At 48.9% G+C, this 18,694-nt stretch overlaps 1 protein-coding gene across 1 annotated transcript in view; it reads right to left on the reverse strand.

Annotated features, from left to right (window-relative positions):
- The window catches only part of KDM5B (lysine demethylase 5B), a 57,988-nt gene extending 46,871 nt beyond the window's left edge, over positions 1-11,117 (reverse strand). Inside the window, exon 1 of the mRNA XM_075775856.1 lies at positions 10,175-11,117. Within this exon, the coding sequence (XP_075631971.1) occupies positions 10,175-10,312 (138 nt within the window). The 5' untranslated portion in view covers positions 10,313-11,117. The remainder of the gene's footprint in view (positions 1-10,174) is intronic.
- Positions 11,118-18,694: the final 7,577 nt, after the last annotated feature.

An 18,694-nucleotide genomic window follows, 5' to 3' on the forward strand; every position in this document is an offset into this window, starting at 1 on the left:
CTGTCCTTCAGGGCTATCGCTTGCAGATAAAGTAGCTGCAGACCGTCAGTAAAGCCAAAGGAGGGGGGCGGGGGGAATGCAGGAGAGTCTCCTGGTTGGGCTGCACATCCCTGGCACGGAGGAAAGCCTGCGTGCCACTGGGGCACAACAGGAGGAACAGCATTCCCACCTGTTCCTACAGGTTCCAGCTCCCGCTCAATCTTAAAGAAATAAAGACACAGGCGTTCCCAGGACGGATACAGACTTAGGACCCACTGCTAGAAAGCAGCCTGCCTTCAGACAGGACAGCAGCAAGCTTGTCCCCCTCCAGCTATGAAAAAAAATTAAGATTACATGCATTATCTTACAGAAATACCTCATTCGCAACGTGGCGTACTGAAACACGCTCCTCCAGAATTGGCTGGTTAGCTCCATACATCTCCTATTTATTACTGACTGGCACACATTTTGGGAAATTCTTTCCTTTTCGGCCAAAGACGCTTGCTCTAGCAAAGCACTAGTTATCTAGTTCATTGGAAAAAAAGTAACACGGCTCCAGACACCCAAGCTTCCACAACAGGTAGTTTCTACACCTTGCAGTTTTTAAGTTTAATGATACTGAATGAACACTACACACACCAGAACCCTTTGATGGTACCTCAGCTATTTTACAAAGAAAAGCTTTGGAAATTCAATCTGTTCAATACAGGACTTTCAGGAGACAGCTTTTCAGTCTTGGGTCCGTCAACTAGAAATAAAAATTTAACAGTCTTAAAAGTGTTTAACTTTTAGCAAGGAGAAAGCCACTGCAAGAACTTCTGTTGAGATACGGTGAATTGGCTTAATGAGAGGTAACCCTGGATTTACTCTGGCTTTTGATATTTTTAAGCACGTAGAGCAGAGGGAAATGCATGCTATGTATTATGTAAGAGGTCATATTAGATTGTTATAAAAAGATTTCTGACTTTAGAAACACACTAATGCACATCTCATTTATCACAAACCGTTTCACATGACGTTAGCCACCGATACATAGCCATTCACCATCCGGAGAAATTACAGCAGGTGCAGTAAACAGGCCACCCTGACTATCACTGATTCATTTTAAAGTCACAAACGGTTCATTTTGGACCATCTGAACTACTCCAAGTTGAAATAGCCGATGAGAATAATATTTATTGTCTTATATTCCAGGGTATGGCAAGTTCCTCAATTCCTAAACAAGATGCTTTCAACCCTTCTCTAATAAGTCTATTATTGACTCAGCAAAAAGCTTGCATACATTTTGAAGCACAACTTATTAAGATAAACGCAATGTTCATTAAAAGGAGCATTAAGAGACATCGGTGTTTTGAAAGCAATGCCTTTATGCACCTTGGGAATGCAGCAGCACCGCAAGAGGGAGCTTTCCCTGGCAAGGCTAATTCTGCAGAGCAGCTGATCCGCACCACCAGCTTCACCGAGGAAGAGCAAACCACACAAACCAACTCTACAGGCCCACTTCCCTTACATTTGTGTCTGGGAAACCTGCGAGACTTGCCATTTCCACCCAGCATGCGCTTGCAAGGTCCGCAAAAGCAACTGGTCTGGATTTCCCCTTTTTAAAAAAAAAAAAAAAAAAGAAATAAATAAAATCAAAAAAGATCAATTTAAGTTTCTTTCAAACCACCACATAAAAAGCAAGAAAACCTGAATTTCCTAAAAAATACAGAGTTTTTACACCACCTCTTCATCAGAAATGAGTTTGTTGCTTTTTAGCATCCAGACATTATCGTTAGAAGCCTGCAAGACATGCAACATCATTTGCCTATGTTGGGATGTATTTGTTAACCAGACCTAGCAGAATAAACCTGAATACAAATCCATGCAAAAAAATGAGACTGACATCAAAATTTCAAACCTTCTATAAACTTCATAGACAAATCCAGCTGTGCAGAAGGCATACTCCAAGAATCACGTTAATATTTCAAGTAGTAATGCAAACTACAAATGGTCAGGGGAACTATTTCTACAGTATTTCTATATTCCTCCTTCAGACTCGTCATTACAGGAACAGCAGGCTTCATGTAATTTCAGCTGGTAAACCTTGCACCTTATCCAAACTCCCTCTAATTAAAATTTAACCACCCCCAACCCCTTGAATTCAAGTGAACAAGAAGTTACCACTGTCACTGGTGAGCTGTTCTACAGGTTAGTTAGCTTCAACTTTTCTTTTTCCCTTTATCCTCATCTTTAATCAAGTATTGCTTACTGTCCAAGAAGCTATTCATGAACACTTCCTGCAAGCAATGTTTCAAGGCATTTTTCAATGAACAAATATCTTTTTTCTTCTCTTTACAGGACCAGCTTTCCAGCCCCACAAATAAAGATTTTCCTCAGGCTTTTTTCTGAAACCTCTCCCATTTTTTCAACATCTTTTGAAAACCGCAAGTAGCATTTTAGTTGCAATCTCTCCAATGTCAGACACAAAAAAAGACATCACTTTCATTATTTTGCTAGACAGCGTCTCATAGTAAGATCCAAAAGAATATCTTAGCAATTCTTGCCGGAGAAACACATATTCATTCAGTTAACTATAGTAATTCCCTGCTTCCCAGGATGCCCACCCTGCGAGCGTGACCTACATTCTTTGTTCCCAGATCTATGATCTTGCCTTTGCAGAGGTGTTATGTGATTGCTGCCTCAAGAGGCAGGGAGCAGACTCGGTGACTCAGGAGGTCCCTTTTAGTCTCATGGTTTTATGACTACATTAAAAACACACTCAAAAGAAACTCAGATAGCAGAATCTATGTAAAACTGATGTGCATCACCATTTATCGCCCCAGCAGTGTCAGCGGGTCATCCACAAAGCTTCCTTTTGGACAGGAACTAATCCCCCTCTGACCCTGTTAAAAGGCTAACATTAGTTGGTAACTCCAATCATCAGCTAACCTAGTTTGTGGTGACATGGTCCTTGCCTGGTTGAGTGTAGGTGATTTTTCCAACAAAACCACTGAATTCCTCCGTGCTAAGAAGGGACCCTGGGTGCAGCTGGATACCTTACACGTAAAACTCTTCAATAATACAAGCTTGGTGGAGTATTTCTCATTTGAAACAAAACTGGGCTCATGTACTACAGACTAGCAAAGGAGAAAACACAACCACAAATCCTTCCCATTTGAGAACCACAGACAAAGATGAGCTTGCAATGGAAATTACCTCTCTAGATCCCAGCATTTCTGTGCCAGCTCCAAACTTGGAGAGAAATAAAAGATCAGGTAAACCTGAGATGATTCTCAAGCACCAGAGCTGGCTGCTCCTTGAGACCCAAAGGCAGAGGACAGAAACTATACATAGGGTTTGAACATCAACACAAAACAGGTACCAGGGTTTACATACAGGAGGTACCAGTCTTCTCTCCACGGAGGCAACTGCATGCAAGAACAGACACAGAGGCTCTGGCAGCACCAGGCACGAATAAGCAATGTACCAGCAGCACGGCACAAACAGCTGCAGATACACAGGGCCTTGGGGTCAGCACGCTGGCAAGGAACCCAGGATCTCCGATTCATTTTGGAGGCAGCGACCTAGACCTCGAAGCAAAGCATCCATCCGTACTGGGGCCGGGCTCAGCCGTCAGCGTTCACGGGCACCAGGCCCCAAGAGCTATAGCACGATGCCGACGGACCTTTGGTCTGATCCTGTAGTACGTTCCCAGAGAGCGGCAGGGTCAGCGCAGAGTGTTTCTGCAGCTCTCCCATCACAGCCCCGGGAGACAGTCTGTGCCCTCTTTGGAGCTGTAACCGGCAGCTTTCGAATCCCAATTTTAATCCCAATGTAACTCAGATTAAGAAAAGATCTGAATGTAACAGCCACCCCAGAACAGCAGCAGAACAGCTACGGACAATGCTGCTGGCTTCATCCGTCTCCATTCAAGCTGCTCAGATTTTCACTTGTAAAGCACCTACTTTCAGCAAAGAGCATTTACTCAGACACGTAACAGTGGCAGGTTGTATGATCCCAGAAGTTCTCCCTGGTTTTTAAAAACATTCAACCTGGTCTCCCGAACACAGGCACAGCATTGCCCCCAGCAGCTCCCAGACACAACTCAGTCATTTGGGCTCGACAGAAAGCGCATCCCAATGGATACGCAGGCACAGATTAGTGCCATTCCCTGGCAGCTTTAGTTTCAATGCTGGGGAATGGAGTTGGGTTTAGTTTGAAACCCTAGTTTCAGCTTTTAGCTAATTGACACTATTTATCTCAAATTAAACAACTACAAAACCTCCCCAAACCTGCTGCTACTATTGCCCCATACAGAGAGTTCCAGGCTAAATTGTTTCATCTTAAATTTTCAATGAGCTAAGTAGAGTGTTTGAAACCCCTCACTGGAAGAGGCCGAGTGGAGGAGAGGATATTCTCTCCTCATCCTTTGAGCACACTCCAATGTTTCAGTGTTTCTGAAGCGCAGACACCATACCCCCAGTGACTGCAGCAGCGCTGTGCATGGCAGCTGCCGTTACTAAAACCGTACTCCTTTTTCACATTTTCCTGATAGTTAAAGATCAGAGGAAACCAGTAAATAACCGACTCTGAATTTACCCAATTTCACAGCACAACCCCTGTACTGAACACAGCAAATTCTTCATTTAAAGTAAAAACTTCCTAACGAGCTTTGGTGAGTGATCCATTTTTCTTCACTAGAATTTGACAGCATGTGAACAGGAACCTCAGCACTAAAACATCTCTTCCCAAAAACCCGCCCATTCTTGACCCCAAAGTGCCATAAAGGACCAAATCCACCCCCCACCTTCATTTTTGCCCCAACAGCTGATCGCCCTCACAGTTAAAAACGCACGCTCTGTTACCCAATTCAAGCCAGCCTGGCTTGTGCCGAACAGGAGCCAGCGGCTCAAGCGCTTCTCATCGAGCCTGACAGACCACGATTTTCTCCCTATGAAGCTCACTTACGTATTGTAATCGAGTTATCTCTCTGTTTTCTTTTTGATAAAATCAAGTGACTGAGCCTCTGTGTATTATCAAATCAGAGGGATCACCACGATCAACATCCTGTTTGGGACAAAGTCTAACAATTCTCTGCATTAATTCCTGTTTTAGCGGTGGTGTGTTTTACAACTTCAGGACCGGGAGATTGCCAGAACCCTCAACAAAGTTGCTCCAAAAGTGAACTGAATTCAGTCCATAGTTTAACGAAGGGGTTTGGTTAGCTTTGTGTTTTCTTTTTCTCCATAAAAATGAAAATAAATCAAGCAAGCAGCTGAATGAGCAGCCTGAACAGACACTGTTTAAATCAACGTTGCTCCTGAAAAAACGTCCCTGGAGCAGCAGCTGCAGTTCTCGGAAGCCCTGTGCCTTTAGGTTTCACCACTCAAGTTTTGTTCAGATCAAATTTTGCAAAATTTGTGCAGAACTTTCTTGACACTTCTCCATACCCTCTCTAGTTGTCATATCTTTTCAAAATTCTCAAATGAGAGCAGTATTCTGAATGCAGTATTTTCTACTCTCATGCTACCAGAGGTAAAATCATCCTATTTTTTAGTAAAAAACTCAAGAGCTGCATTCGCTGGTTTAGCCGAAGTATCCATTCTACCGTTACACTGGATTCCACAAGGACCCACAGTTACTTTTCTACAACCCTCCCTCCTCTAAGACTGCCCTATGCTCCTTTGTTCCTAAATGCAAAAGCTCACATCGAGTCCTACTGAAGTGATCACTGTTTCATAACACCCATTGTTTATTAGGCAATCGGGATCCCTCTGCAACAATGAGCTACCCGCCATAAACCTGCGATCTGTATGGAATTATTTCTTTTGTTCTTCTAGACTTTTAATGAAAATTAGATACCCTTGGCTTGAGGTTCTGAAAGACCATTAAAAACATATCCTTCATTACAAATTCTCATTAATAGTTGAAATAATTTGTGATTCCTTCAGCATGATATCAATTTTGCACAACAATAATTATAATTAGAATACTGAAACACAATTAATTTATAGATCTCGGATCATGACAACACAACTGACTTAACCAAATACACAGCCTCATAGAAAACAATAAAACTGATTTGACAACGCCAGTTTTCATACAATCGTATTTCATACTATCACCTTTCAAGTTCCTATTCAAGACTGTACCAGTCATTCTTCTACCCTGGAGTGAGATGTGGTCAACAACAACTGCACCCATACAGAATTTAAACCCATAATTAAGTTAATTAATCTCAAAAGTTTTCCAGTATTCCAGGATTGACTGAAAAATGTGTGTCAACAATTTAGAGAATCCAGTGTCAATTCCTTCAAGATTTCAGCTATATTAACACAGACTTTCTGATCTTAAAACGCTTACTTTTATCAGGGCAGACTTAAGGGTTACTTGGAGGCCTTAACCGTACTTCTCCCTATTCACCTTACTTAAAGCAATGAAATTCAGCCTGAATTTTCTCAATTTTAATGTTTGGCCATGGGAAAACTACTATGTTTCTAGTATATTGTACAATACTGTATATTTTGAAACAGATTAATGTGGTAAATAAGATTTAGGTAACTGTTATTAGCTATTTCTTCATGGCAGCAAAGCAACTATACAACGAAGCAGAAGGAAGAGCCCATTCTCAAGAACAACTTGAAGCAAGAAGCTTATCATATGCTTTACATTTTACCTTTCATTCTTGAAGCTAGACTTCAAATTTATTACAACTGTTTGCTTTCATTAATCACTATTAACTACTTACTTCAAATAACAATGGTATTACTCAAACGATACTTCATTTCATTTCTCTAAATGTCCCCCATAGTTTGCAGAGCTATCATAAGATCTTCCAGACTGTAACGCCACCACTTGACATGCCAAGCTTTGGAATAAACCACCCGTTCCAATTACCATTTAAATAAAGAAATCCTAATAAAGGATGTTTTCCGTTCATAGAAGAAAATCCTAACTACGAGACAGCACATGACGGCCTGCAAACAAGTTGTTTGCCACCACCAGTTGTTCTGCACCCAGCTCCCCACCTTCAGTTCAGCAGCAAAGAGTTGAAGCATCTCTAATTTACGTAGCACGTAACTGCCAGAAGCAACCGTCGCTGGTAAAGCCCCATACCTCATCTGATCACTTTACTGCCAATGGGACTGTCAACTTATGCTCAAGACTATTGACAAATGCCTTCGCTTTGCATTCCCATGTCATACAGAACAGCATCAGTGAATGCGGTTATTGTTGCACCCTCTGCAAGACAGTCATTGCCATATCCCAGACTCACCCAAATAAGAGCAAAACTAAGTCATCAGTGATGACTGGAACAAACTGAACTGGAATGAAGAGGGAAAAGCAGCTTCTCTCAAGAGCTCAAATGGAAACTGCTATGCAGAAATTATACCTCCTGTTATATTCCTGGACATTCTTTCATCCTGTGAACATGCAACGATCACCCAGAATCCACTATCTTCCACCCAAATGCCTACAGTATGTCAGATGCCTTGATACCCACCTCCCCCCCAAAAGCAGTTCACTGTCCTTGAAACCTGCCACACAAGAGAAGCCACCACAGACGTGGTTTGCTCCAAGCTGACCTGGTGCCCAGCTAATGCTAGCAGAAAGGTACCAGAGAAAAAGATGTCCCTGGTCCTTCAGAGAACCAGGAGCTCTCCTCTTTGTGGTCTAGTGCCAAAACATCAAAGCTACCTTAGGAGTAAGGACTTCTTCATGAGCAAATTGTGATGCTACAGTTGGGCACCACCAGGTTCACATGATGTTATTTCCATATCGCAGTTCAGACACAAAGGCACAAATTCATCTGCTGATAATTATCCAGCAGAGTTTAAGCTAAAATAATGCAATCAAATGTTTAATTCCTTTTTCAGTACAGGTCCTGACAGTTCATGGTGCTGCCTCCCTGCTTACCAGCACGTAATCGGACTAAGAACGCAGGCAAAAGCTTCACTTGGATGAACGAAGATTTCAAGCCTCAGCTGTCGCTAAACAATGCATTCGGTTGCAACACATACAATTTTATGAAAAGATCGGTATAGTTTGTAGCTCACAGTATTATAAACCATTCGATTACATAGCAAAGAACAATAACTGAACATTCATTGCGTCTCCTGTTTTCAGGAGGAAGGCCAGGAACTACGTCAACTCCAAGGCTTTTTCTGGTAGCTCTGGAAGGGCTCCCTCTATGCTCTAGGTGAAGGAACAACTGCACTTGCACAAGTCATCCAAGTAATTATCTAGGGTAGGTGAGAGCCACGGTAGCTGAGCTCTCCTGAAAGCCAGGCCTCATGCGACTGTTCAGTGCTCAGCCCTCAGCAGCTCCAACTATTTTCATCCTACTTCTAAATACGTTCAGTGAAACGTATGATCATAAACACAGAAAGATATTAGCTCTTTAGTAAGTGAGGATGAGAGCATGCCAAAAATGCAGTTGTAGTAAGTAATTCATTCCTTAGGAGAGCTATTCATTTATGAGTCTCTAACAGCTAATATTGCTTACAAGAAGCCGTTATTATAGGGTTTGGGCTTTTTACACAAGCAGCCAAGAAACACAGATGAGATTTTTTTAAAAACAAATCACAAAAGAAAAAAACCTTCATAAAAATCCTCTTCTGCACGCAGTTGCTGAAATACTGTTGACAATATACAACCCAAAGAGATTATTCTACTCAAAAATATTACACAAGTTCAATATTGACTGTATAATGAAAACCATCTTACCCCCTTAACTATGTCAGCATTTGGCTATGCTGCATGAAAGGGGGCACTGGCATATTCTACCTAGATATAAATTCAAGAGTGTTCTTGTGGTGCGTTCATACCACTGCAAACCAGGACTCTTCCTCCAGAGAACAGAAACATCTTCCTCTCTGATGGGATTCACATTATTCAATCTGCTATAAACATTTCTACCATCTCAGACAGTAACGCAGCAAGTTACTTCTATTTTAATTTGGAAGGAAAAGGATGGTTACCAACAGGAGTCCCGGCAATGATCAAAACATGAAACCAAGGAGCATGTGTTTCTGAACATTATTTCTTTGAACTCAAAGTCTCACTCACAAAACTTAGGTCTGCAGAAACGTTTTGTCAGCTTTGCCTCTTGCTGGATGAGATTGAAGGCTCTCAGTTTAGCATTCTAGTTGTTGCCATCATGTTAACTACCCTCAAGCCAGCTGCACCACCCCAGACTCGCACCACCCTCCACTTAGAGAAAGAGCAATTCACTCAAAATAAAGATGATTCGCACACGCTTGTTCATTAGATTTTTACAATGAGAAGCCCCTCTCCTCACCAGTGCAGTTGTTTATCCCTTTACACGGACTAACAATTCTGACTACACAAACTATGGTTCTAAGATCTTCATGGCATTTCTCAGTAAATTGAGCCGACCAACAAAAGGAGATCAGAATTCACACCCCAATTTTGAGCTTACTACAGCACCGGCCGAGGTGATGATGATGAAGATGAAGGCTTATTACTCTTCCCACTGTGTATTGCATTCTAAAATGGTGGCCATGTCTGTCTAGGATTCGGCTCGCAAAGCCACCAGCCAAACTCACGGCTGCGGAGTTTGGTGGCGTTCAACTTGAGGAAGCAGTTACCTGTATTAAAACTGAGGCAGAGGAGGAGCAGGGCCGGAGGAAGGCCGCCGCGGGGCCAGGGGCGGGCGAGGAGAGGTCTGCACAGCCCTGCACCACCACAATGCCAACATGGAGGGCAACACCCAGGCAGCTGCCTCCTCTGGGGCTCGGCACGGGGGGACCGCTCGCCCCCCGCCGCCGCTCCCGGCCAACTTGTAACTTTTGGGGGCCGAGCAGCGGGGCTGGGCAGGAGGCCGAGCCCGGCCAGGCGGGGAGCGCGGTGCGGCCGGGTCAGCTCGCACCCGGCGGCCGCTCCGGCTACTTTCTGCCGGGCAACTCCGGCACTTGGGAGCGACTTTGCGGGAGCGGACGGCCAGGCGGTCGCCCTCCAGCCCCGCTGCCCCGGCCCGGGGGCGTCGAAACTTCAGAGCGGCAAAGGGGGCGGCCCCGCCTGCCCTCCCCGGCCGGCCCCACCTGCGCGCCCGAGGGGAGCGGAGCGGCCGCCGGCGGCAGGCGAGGAAGGGGGGGGGGGGGGAAGGAGGGAAGAAGGGACGGGTGGTCGCCGGTGCGGGCCGGGCCGCCACACAAAGGCCGTTCCCCGGCGGCGCCATGCGGGCACTCACCGGCGGCGGCCGCACCTTGCAGATGCCGGTCTGCTCGGCGATGGGCCGGATCTTGTGGATGAAGGCGAAAGGGTCGGCGAACTCCTCCCAGCTGGGCTCGAAGACGGGGCACTCGGGCGGGGGCAGGAACTCGGCCATGGCCCGGGCCCGGGCCAGGGGCCGCCCGCCGCCGCTCCCCGCCGCTCCGAACAATCCTCCAACAGCCGCTGGGCCGCCGAGCGCCGCTGGAACGGGACGTGCGCCTCCGCCGGGAGGGGGGTGGGGGGGGGTAAGGAGCTAGAGCGCGAGAGAAAAAGAGTCCGCCCCGGCCTGGGCGGGGGGAGGGGGCGGTGGCCGCCCCGCCCCGTCACGCGCCTTTGTGAGGGGGCGTCGGGGCCGGGGCGGGCCCGGTGTCCCCGGGGCAGCCCGCGCTCTGCTGACCACCCGGTGGCGGGGGGGGGTGGGGGGTAGAGCGGGTCGCGGCTCCCCTCACCGAGGGCCGGAGCCCGGTCTGGTCAGCGCGGGGCCACTCCGGCCCCGCCGTGTTGCTCTCGGGCTCTTGCCCGCGCCCGGCGCCGAGGGGCCGGCAGGGACCTGGACCTCGGGAGCCGCCGCTCGCTCACCCCCCCCCGCCGGGAGCCTGCCCGGCGGCACCACCGCCCGGCCGGGTCTCGGCCCCGCGCTCCCCCCGCACACGAGTGCCTTTGTGCGCAGCCCCGGGACTCGGGCCCCTCTCGTGGCCGCTCCCCCCAGCACCGCCGGTTCGGGGAGGCCCCTCAGCCCCGCACTGCGCTCTCGGGCCCCGCGCCCGCCACCCCGGGCGGCACCGGTGCCCAGCACGGCCGCCCCCGAGCCGGGGGGCCGCTCTTCATGCACCGGCGGGGCCGCGGCGGCCGCAGCGCAGCCCGGGCCCGTTAAGCCGCTTCTGCGTCGGCGAGCGGCACATGGGCCGGCGGCCCTCCGAGCTCTGTTTACATGCGCGGAGGGATCCGCCACAGCTGACAGCCACCGCCGGCCGGCGCTTCTTTTTTTAAAGAGCCTGTCCGCTCGCCGCCATTGGCTGCGCCGCTGTTGCGTCACAGACGGGGCGGGTTCGCGCGGCTCCGCGCGGCCGCATTGTCTGGGCCCGGCCCCGAACGGCCGCCGCGAGCCCCTGGCAGCCCCGGCCCGGCCCCTTTGTTCCGCGGCCCCATTGTCCTCCCGCCGCCCGAGGACATGGGGGACCGCCTCCGCCGACCCTGAGCGAGCACGGGGAGCTTCTCCCCCCCCCCAAGCGCCGTTAACGGGGATAAGAGGGCGCCCCCCCCGCTCCTGAGAGAACACGGGGAGGTGCCCCTCCCCCCCCCCCCCCGCACCGGCGGTTAACGGGGCTCCCTTCCCCCCGCGGGGAGTACGGCGAGGCCCCCCCCCTCCCCCGTGAACCGGGGCGCGTTCTGTGTGTGTGTGTGCTGTCCCTCGGGGCACGGTGCGGCGCCCCCATCCCCCCGCGGTGCTCGGGGAGGGGGAGGGGCGGCCCCGCCGCAGCAGCAGGCGCCGCACGTAGCGCACGTGCGTGGCCAGGAGGCCCCGCCCCCCCCCCCCCCCGCGCCCACTCGCGTCCCCGCTGAACCCAGCGGCCCACGGAGCTCCCGGCCCGCAGGGACACGAGGAGCTCAGAGCACGGAGCTGCGTTACCAGCACGATGGCAACGCGAACGCTGCTGCAGCCTGCGGTTAAATAACAAACCACCCACCCAAAAAAACGACGACAAAAAAACCCAAAAAACCCCACACCAAGAACTTTAATATGAGCACACAACGCTCGTGGTGTAATTTTTTAATAAAACTTCACTTAGTGACCTAAAATTTTGAACAAAACTTAAGAGAAAGGTTCACTATAACATAGCGTTTGACTGAGTCAGACGCGGAAGCGGCTGGTGGTTCAGGGGTCCCGGGGTCATTTAACCCCTCGAGAGCTGCCATCGTCCCGCCGCAAACTTTGCTCACGTCAGTCCCGTGTCAACGCGCCCTTCCCCTACCACAGATGAACGTTTCCCGTACGAAATGGTTAGAGGCAGCTACCTGAGCTTCTGCTCGCCATCGGAATACAGAAGTAACGATGCGCAGAGCGTTCGCTGCCAGTTCTTCTCACTTAAAAACCGAGACAAAAAAATGAAAGCAGCTTTTGTAAAGCGCCTTTGCGCAGACAGGGGCAAAGGGAACGTTCCTCTGCTGCTGGAGCCTGCATGACTGCAAACCCCCGGGCGCTGCAGAGCGGAGCAGGGCTGAAGCACCGAGGGCTGCCGGACACCTCCAGGGGCAGCCACAGCTCGGAGATGGCTGCCGAGGGCCCAGACACACGTCACCTGCATCGAGCCTGGCAGCACGGGCCCCCGCCTGACGCACCGAGGGCTCGGGGCAGGCGCTGGCCCAGGACACATCTCAAGAAGGCGCAGCACAAAATGCTGAGCTCTTTGGAAAGTCTGGCCCCAGCAGGGCCCAGGAGTCACCCCCAACCCAGCTTTAGGGCCATGGCCAGGCTCCGGCTCTCAGAGCCCTGGAGAGGCCTCGGCCATCGGGAACAGCTTAGATTTCCACAGGCTCTGGCTCCTGCCATTTCCTTAGCTGAATTTTGTCTATAGCTGACAGAAGTCAGTGAACCCACTTCCTGGGACAAGAGCAGTATCAGGTTTAGATAGGAATCTTAAACTATATGGTGAGGGACAGTTTATCAGGGACTGAAATGACAGGACAACGGATAATGGCTTTAAACTGAAGGAGGGGAGATTTAGACCAGATGCGAGGCAGAAATCCTTCCCTGTGAGGGTGCTGAGGCCCTGGCACAGGTTGCCCAGAGAAGCTGTGGCTGCCCCTGGCTCCCTGGCAGTGTTCAAGGCCAGGTTGGATGGGGCTTTGGGCAACCTGGGCTAGTGGAGAGTGTCCCTGCCCATGGCAGGGGTGGGACTGGGTGGGCTGGGAGGTCCCTTCCAACCCAAACTAGTCTATGGTTCTATAGATGTAAAACAAACTGTTATCTGTAAAATACAGCATATCTGGTTTATATTTTCATTTTACACCACAGGAACCTCCAGTACAAATCAGCAAGTACCACAAAGCAGAGAGAAAACAAAGCTGCTTCACCACCTTCAAACACATGGAAAATAAGAAGGTGATTGGTGACAGCCAACACAGCTTCATTAAGGGCAAATCATGCCTGACAAACTTGGTGGCCTTCTATGATGGGATTACAGCGTCAGTGGGTAAGGGAAGGACAACTGACATCATCTACCTGGACTTGTGCAAGACATTTGACATTGTCCCGCATGACATCCTTGTGTCTAAATTGGAGACATGGTTTCAATGGATGGATGGCTTGGTGGATAAGGAATTGGCTGGATGGTCACACTCAAAGAATTGTGGTCAATGGCTCAATGTCCAAGTGGAGAACAGCGATGAGTGGTGTTCCTCAGGGATCAGGTACTGGGACCAGCACTGTTCAACATCTTTGTTGGTGACATGGAAAGTGGGATCGAGTGCACCCTCAGCAAGTTTGCTGACACCACCAAGCTGTGTGGTATAGTCGACACACTGGAGGGAAGGGATGCCATCCAGAGGGACCTGGACAGGCTGGAGAGGTGGGCCGTGCGAACTGCATGAAGTTCAACAAGGCCAAGTGCAAGGTCCCGCACGTGGATCAGCACAATCCCAAGCACAACTACAGGCTGGGCAAGGAATGGATTGAAAGCAGCCCTGAGGAGGACTTGGGGGTAACGATTGATGAAAAGCTTGACATGAGCCAGCAGCATGTGCTTGCAGCCCAGAAAGCCAACCATGTCCTGGGCTGCATCGAGAGGTGGGACCAGCAGGTCAAGGGAGGTGATCCTGCCCCTCTACTCTGCTCTGGTGAGACCCCACCTGGAGTACTGCGTCCAGCTCTGGGGGCCCCAGTACAGGAGAGACATGGACCTGTTGGAGCAAGTCCAGAGGAAGCCACAAAGCTGATCAGAGGGCTGGAGCACCTCTCCTATGAGGACAGGCTGAGAGAGTTGGGGTTGTTCAGCCTGGAGAAGAGAAGGCTCCAGGGAGATCTACCTTGTAGGTACCTGAAGGGGACCTACAAGATGGTGAGGGACAATTTATCAGGGAGTGTAGTGAGAGGACAAGGGGTAATGGGTTTAAGCTGAAGGAGGGTCGATCTAGATTACATGTTAGAAAGAAATTCTTCCCTGTGAGGGTGCTGAGGCCCTGGCACAGGTTGCCCAGAGCAGCTGTGGCTGCCCCTGGATCCCTGGAAGTGTTTAAGACCAGGTTGGATAGGGCTTTGGGCAACCTGGGCTAGTGGAGGGTGTCCCTGCCCCACAGCAGGGGGGTTGGAACTAGATGATCTTTGAGGTCCCTTCCAACCCAAACCATTCTATGATTCTTTGAAACAGCTGCTCCACATCACATCCAAAACTCAATGGTCTCTGGCAGACCACTTTGTGACTTTGGGTCTGAGAGTTTCCCCAAGAGTTTCAAGGATGTTTAAACACCAGTCATTTCTGGTGTCAGGCAAAAAGTCTTTTCAGTAGCAACTCCTTGAGAAGCTGTTTATCAGAGCTGGAAGGCCCAGGTTTAGCAGGACCAGTCTGCTGATAGTCACACACAAGGGCCCCCAAGGGGTTCTGATGGAAAAACACTCACAGCAGGTATTTCGCCCGGGAAGTTATGATGGAGGAGAAAAAAACCCCACTTGCTACAAAGATCTAAAGGTGAGCAGAGCAGGGAGATCAAGCGACGACCCAAGGCAAGAAGCAGGTGCCTTGAAGGGAGGGCAAGGTGGCTCAGGTCTGGCTAAGATGGAAATTTAAGGTAAGCAGCAAGCCCTGGAGGGTCTGAATACCCCATCAGGCATCTTGTCTTTCCACCCTGCTACCTGCTAATGTAAATGCTTCATCAACACAAACGTGTACTTGTGCACACTGCTTTCTCCTGTACCCTCCTTCTGCTGAGGCATCTGCAGAGTGTTTGTTGTATTCAGGGGATTAACATGGCACAGAACTGTCTGGCTTAGAAATCAATGGCCCTGGATTCTGTGATGAATTCCCCAAGTATTAGAGGCACAAACTGCAGAAAGGAAAGCAGATTTCTCTCAGTTGGGATGAGAACGCAGACATTCCTTCTTCATGGTTCAGTGGACTGTCATTAATTAAAACCTTTTATTAGATAGGCTTTCTTTAAGCCTGTTATATTTGTTCCTAGTGAGCAGCATTTCCCCATTTGCTGCAGTTCAGTATTATACCCGAGAGACAGCAGCTGCTGGCCTGGCAGTGACCTAGCAGAGACACCAAGAAACAAGGGGTCACACTGGCCCAAGGCAAGGAGCATCAAGGGTTCCAACTGAAGCCAAGTACTCTTCCCTAGGTCAGCGGCTTTTCCTTGGCAATACATCCATCCTCACACGGTTGTGCCCCATCCTGTGCCTAGCCATGAGCCTGGAATACAGCATCCATCCACAATCCTGCACATTTGAACATCCCTCAATGCATCGCTTCAGCACAGCTTTCTTCACATACCATTTGTTTGCAGGAAGTCCCATCAACTGTAGGGATATTTAGCAAATCCTTTTTTGTGTTTTCTTGGATGGGAACCATACTGTCAACTTTCCTACTAGTGCAGCCTCCCCTTCAGTCTTCCACACTAGCCATCATCTGCCTGGAGCACCTTGTTCATACAGCCCATATTGCCTGGCTTGGGTTTAGATACCCAACTCAGACACTGCAAAAAAAACCCCAAACATTAAGCTTTCCCACTTTTATGCCCACACTATCCTAGAGCGCCATTGCTTTTCAGACAAAGGCTAGGTACCAGTTCAAACAGTAATTCCAGTTAAGTCAGCATTAATTCAGATTGATACTTGGTAACTTCGAATCCTATCCATTTCCAGGCACACACTACAGAGCTGTTAATTCCAGTGCTAAAAATGGGCAGGAACGAAGGGGAGCAGCTCACAAGAAGCTGGGCCTCAGTCAGGAAAGGATACCTTTCATCCCAGCAGCCTGCAGTCTGTTTGGTGTAATCCGGTAACACAGCAAGAGCTTTTACTGCAGCCCATTCCTGTGGCATCCAGCAAGTGCTGGCTGCATCAGCCTGGAACAACAGGAACACTGAGATAAGCTTTAGGAAAGACCATACCCCAGACAGATCCGCACTCTGGACACTGAAAAAGCTAACCGAACTGCTCCCAGAGGCTCCGCAGTTAGCGATACTTAAGAAAAGATGCTACTATTACACAAGCTTCACTCCAGAATGACCTAGAAGAGAGCTGGAGGAGATCCTGCCCATAAGAGTCCAAGGTTTAGACTGTCATGTCCAGAGACAACCAGCAACACATATGAGTTTACAGTCAGGTTTTTTATAAGTCATAGATAAGTGAAACACCATTGAAGTCAAAGCACTCATTTCATCAGCAGACAGTTTGCCCTAATTAAAATATTATGTGTTTAGATGATGATAGTACAGGGCAGGGAGAAAAATATGCTGAGCCTCTCGGCTCTGTAAGAAAATAGGTTCCTGGGAACAAACAGATTTAGTAAGCAGAATCTATGACAGATCAAACCAAACCAGTTTTTCCTGGGCAAACCAGCAGCCTGTACAAACCTGCAAAGTAGTTTGGGTTTCATCATCAAGGCTAGAAAAAAAGAGTTTTACATTTTCCAGAAAGCCAGCTGCTCCCAGAGATGCTGATGTATGTCAGTCCTTGAGAAAAAGGACTACTGGTGCTTAGCTGCTGCCATCTCAGGGTCCTGGTTAGACGTATGGAGTACTCGATGTACCAGGCTATGGACATTTTAAAAGCATAACTCCCAGCTCAGACATCACACTGACTCTTGCTGTGATGCTGGGTACCCAGACTGCTTGTCTCACATTGTATCCTGGCTAATTGAGTCTCAGCAGAAGCATTCTTAGATGGAGAATTAGGTACTTTGCCAGCAACTTTTGCTACAGGAGAACCATTGGTTTCAATAAAGAGATGCCCTGGTAATTTTTTGCCTTTCTTCCAGAAGCTGCACTCCACGCCACTGCCCTGCTCCGTGCTGACACGCCTGCTTCGTGTCTGTGATGCCTCCTACACTTGGGGGAAGCCTGACCACCACCACCAGCTCTTAACTCTTCAGACTGCAGGCTGAAGATGTCAGCTACAGGAAACTGTGCAGAGGGGCCACGCTGAAGGGGCAGGCAGGAAATCAGAGCCTTGTTTCTGGGCTAGAACCAAGCTGGCTGAGGACGGAAGTCCCACAGCTGCACACAGCTCCTAGTGGGGACTATGTCAATAGACAGGTAAGAACAGCTGGTGAGCACGTGGAGGACTAAAATACCTCTGCTCCAATATGGAGTCCTCTGCAGTTGTGCAACTGCCTTCAGCATTACCTGTATTAATAAAATTCTTAAAGTCCCATACCCTATCATTAGCAACTATTAAAGGCTGAGTAAAGTCTCACTCCAAATCTGTGGCCAGACTGCTGTAAGAACAAGGATAAGCAAGCCACGATTGTAGGAAGCGCTGGAAAGGCAGAGCTGAGGTGCTGTTTCACACACCTCACTTCACTCCAGGCAGCTGCTGACTCATGCCCAACAAATTAGGGTTGTACCTTCTTGCTCTTCGGCACACTAATAGCAAATGGCAGCAGCGTGGGACACAGTCTGCATCCAGGCAGGACATGGCAAGGGTGGGATTCTTCCAGTTAAGTGTGGAGACTGACAAGGGACCAGTCACCAATGGAGCACTCAGGTGAAGCTTTAAGGCTCATTATCTGAAAGCAGGTGTCTAAAATAGGTCAGAGTAACATCACCCTAAGCCCCCCTTACTTCTCTGCATTGACTCTACAGGAAGCCTTGAGTGACTAGTTCAGCTCCAGACCTTGGTGCTTGGAAAAGTGAACCCCACTACAAAGCTCTGGCAACAAAACTGAGCAACTTGGGAAATACAACTTGCCATGATGTAGAAACCCACAAAGCATAGGTTTTTCTAAGAAAAAAAAAAAAGGTATCTCAGAAGTGAACTCACAGCTTCTCCACCCCTAAGCCCCTGGTACTTTCTGTTTCACTGTAGCCATCACAACTGTTCCCCCAAAATATCTGAACTCAGCTGTGGTTTTTGCATAGGGTGAGTAGAAGCAGCACTAAAAAAACCTCAGAGAAGACTGCACCTTCATCAGAAAGCAGTGACACATCACCCCACCAGATAAACCCACTGCCCGCCTCTCCACAACTCAGTGACACTACACAGGCCCAGGCAACGAGGGAAACTGTTTTTACAGAAAATGTTTAATTAACAAATCTCATTCCTAGTCAAGCTTCCTGCCTCTGCTACAGCTGAAATCCCCCTTGATTACCCCAGACATATGTTCCAGGATTCACTTGCTTTTAGATGCATAAAGGGTAACATTAAAGAGGCAATAAGGAGACTTCATTAGCTTGCGCAATAGCACAGGGATTCAGGGGATCCTTGTACTTGGGTAACCTGCAGCTGCAGTCAGGACAGATTTACAGACCTAGTTCAAATATGCAGATACTCCCCAAA

This window comes from Balearica regulorum, chromosome 25 (assembly GCF_011004875.1).
Source record: "Balearica regulorum gibbericeps isolate bBalReg1 chromosome 25, bBalReg1.pri, whole genome shotgun sequence".
NCBI lineage: Eukaryota > Metazoa > Chordata > Aves > Gruiformes > Gruidae > Balearica > Balearica regulorum.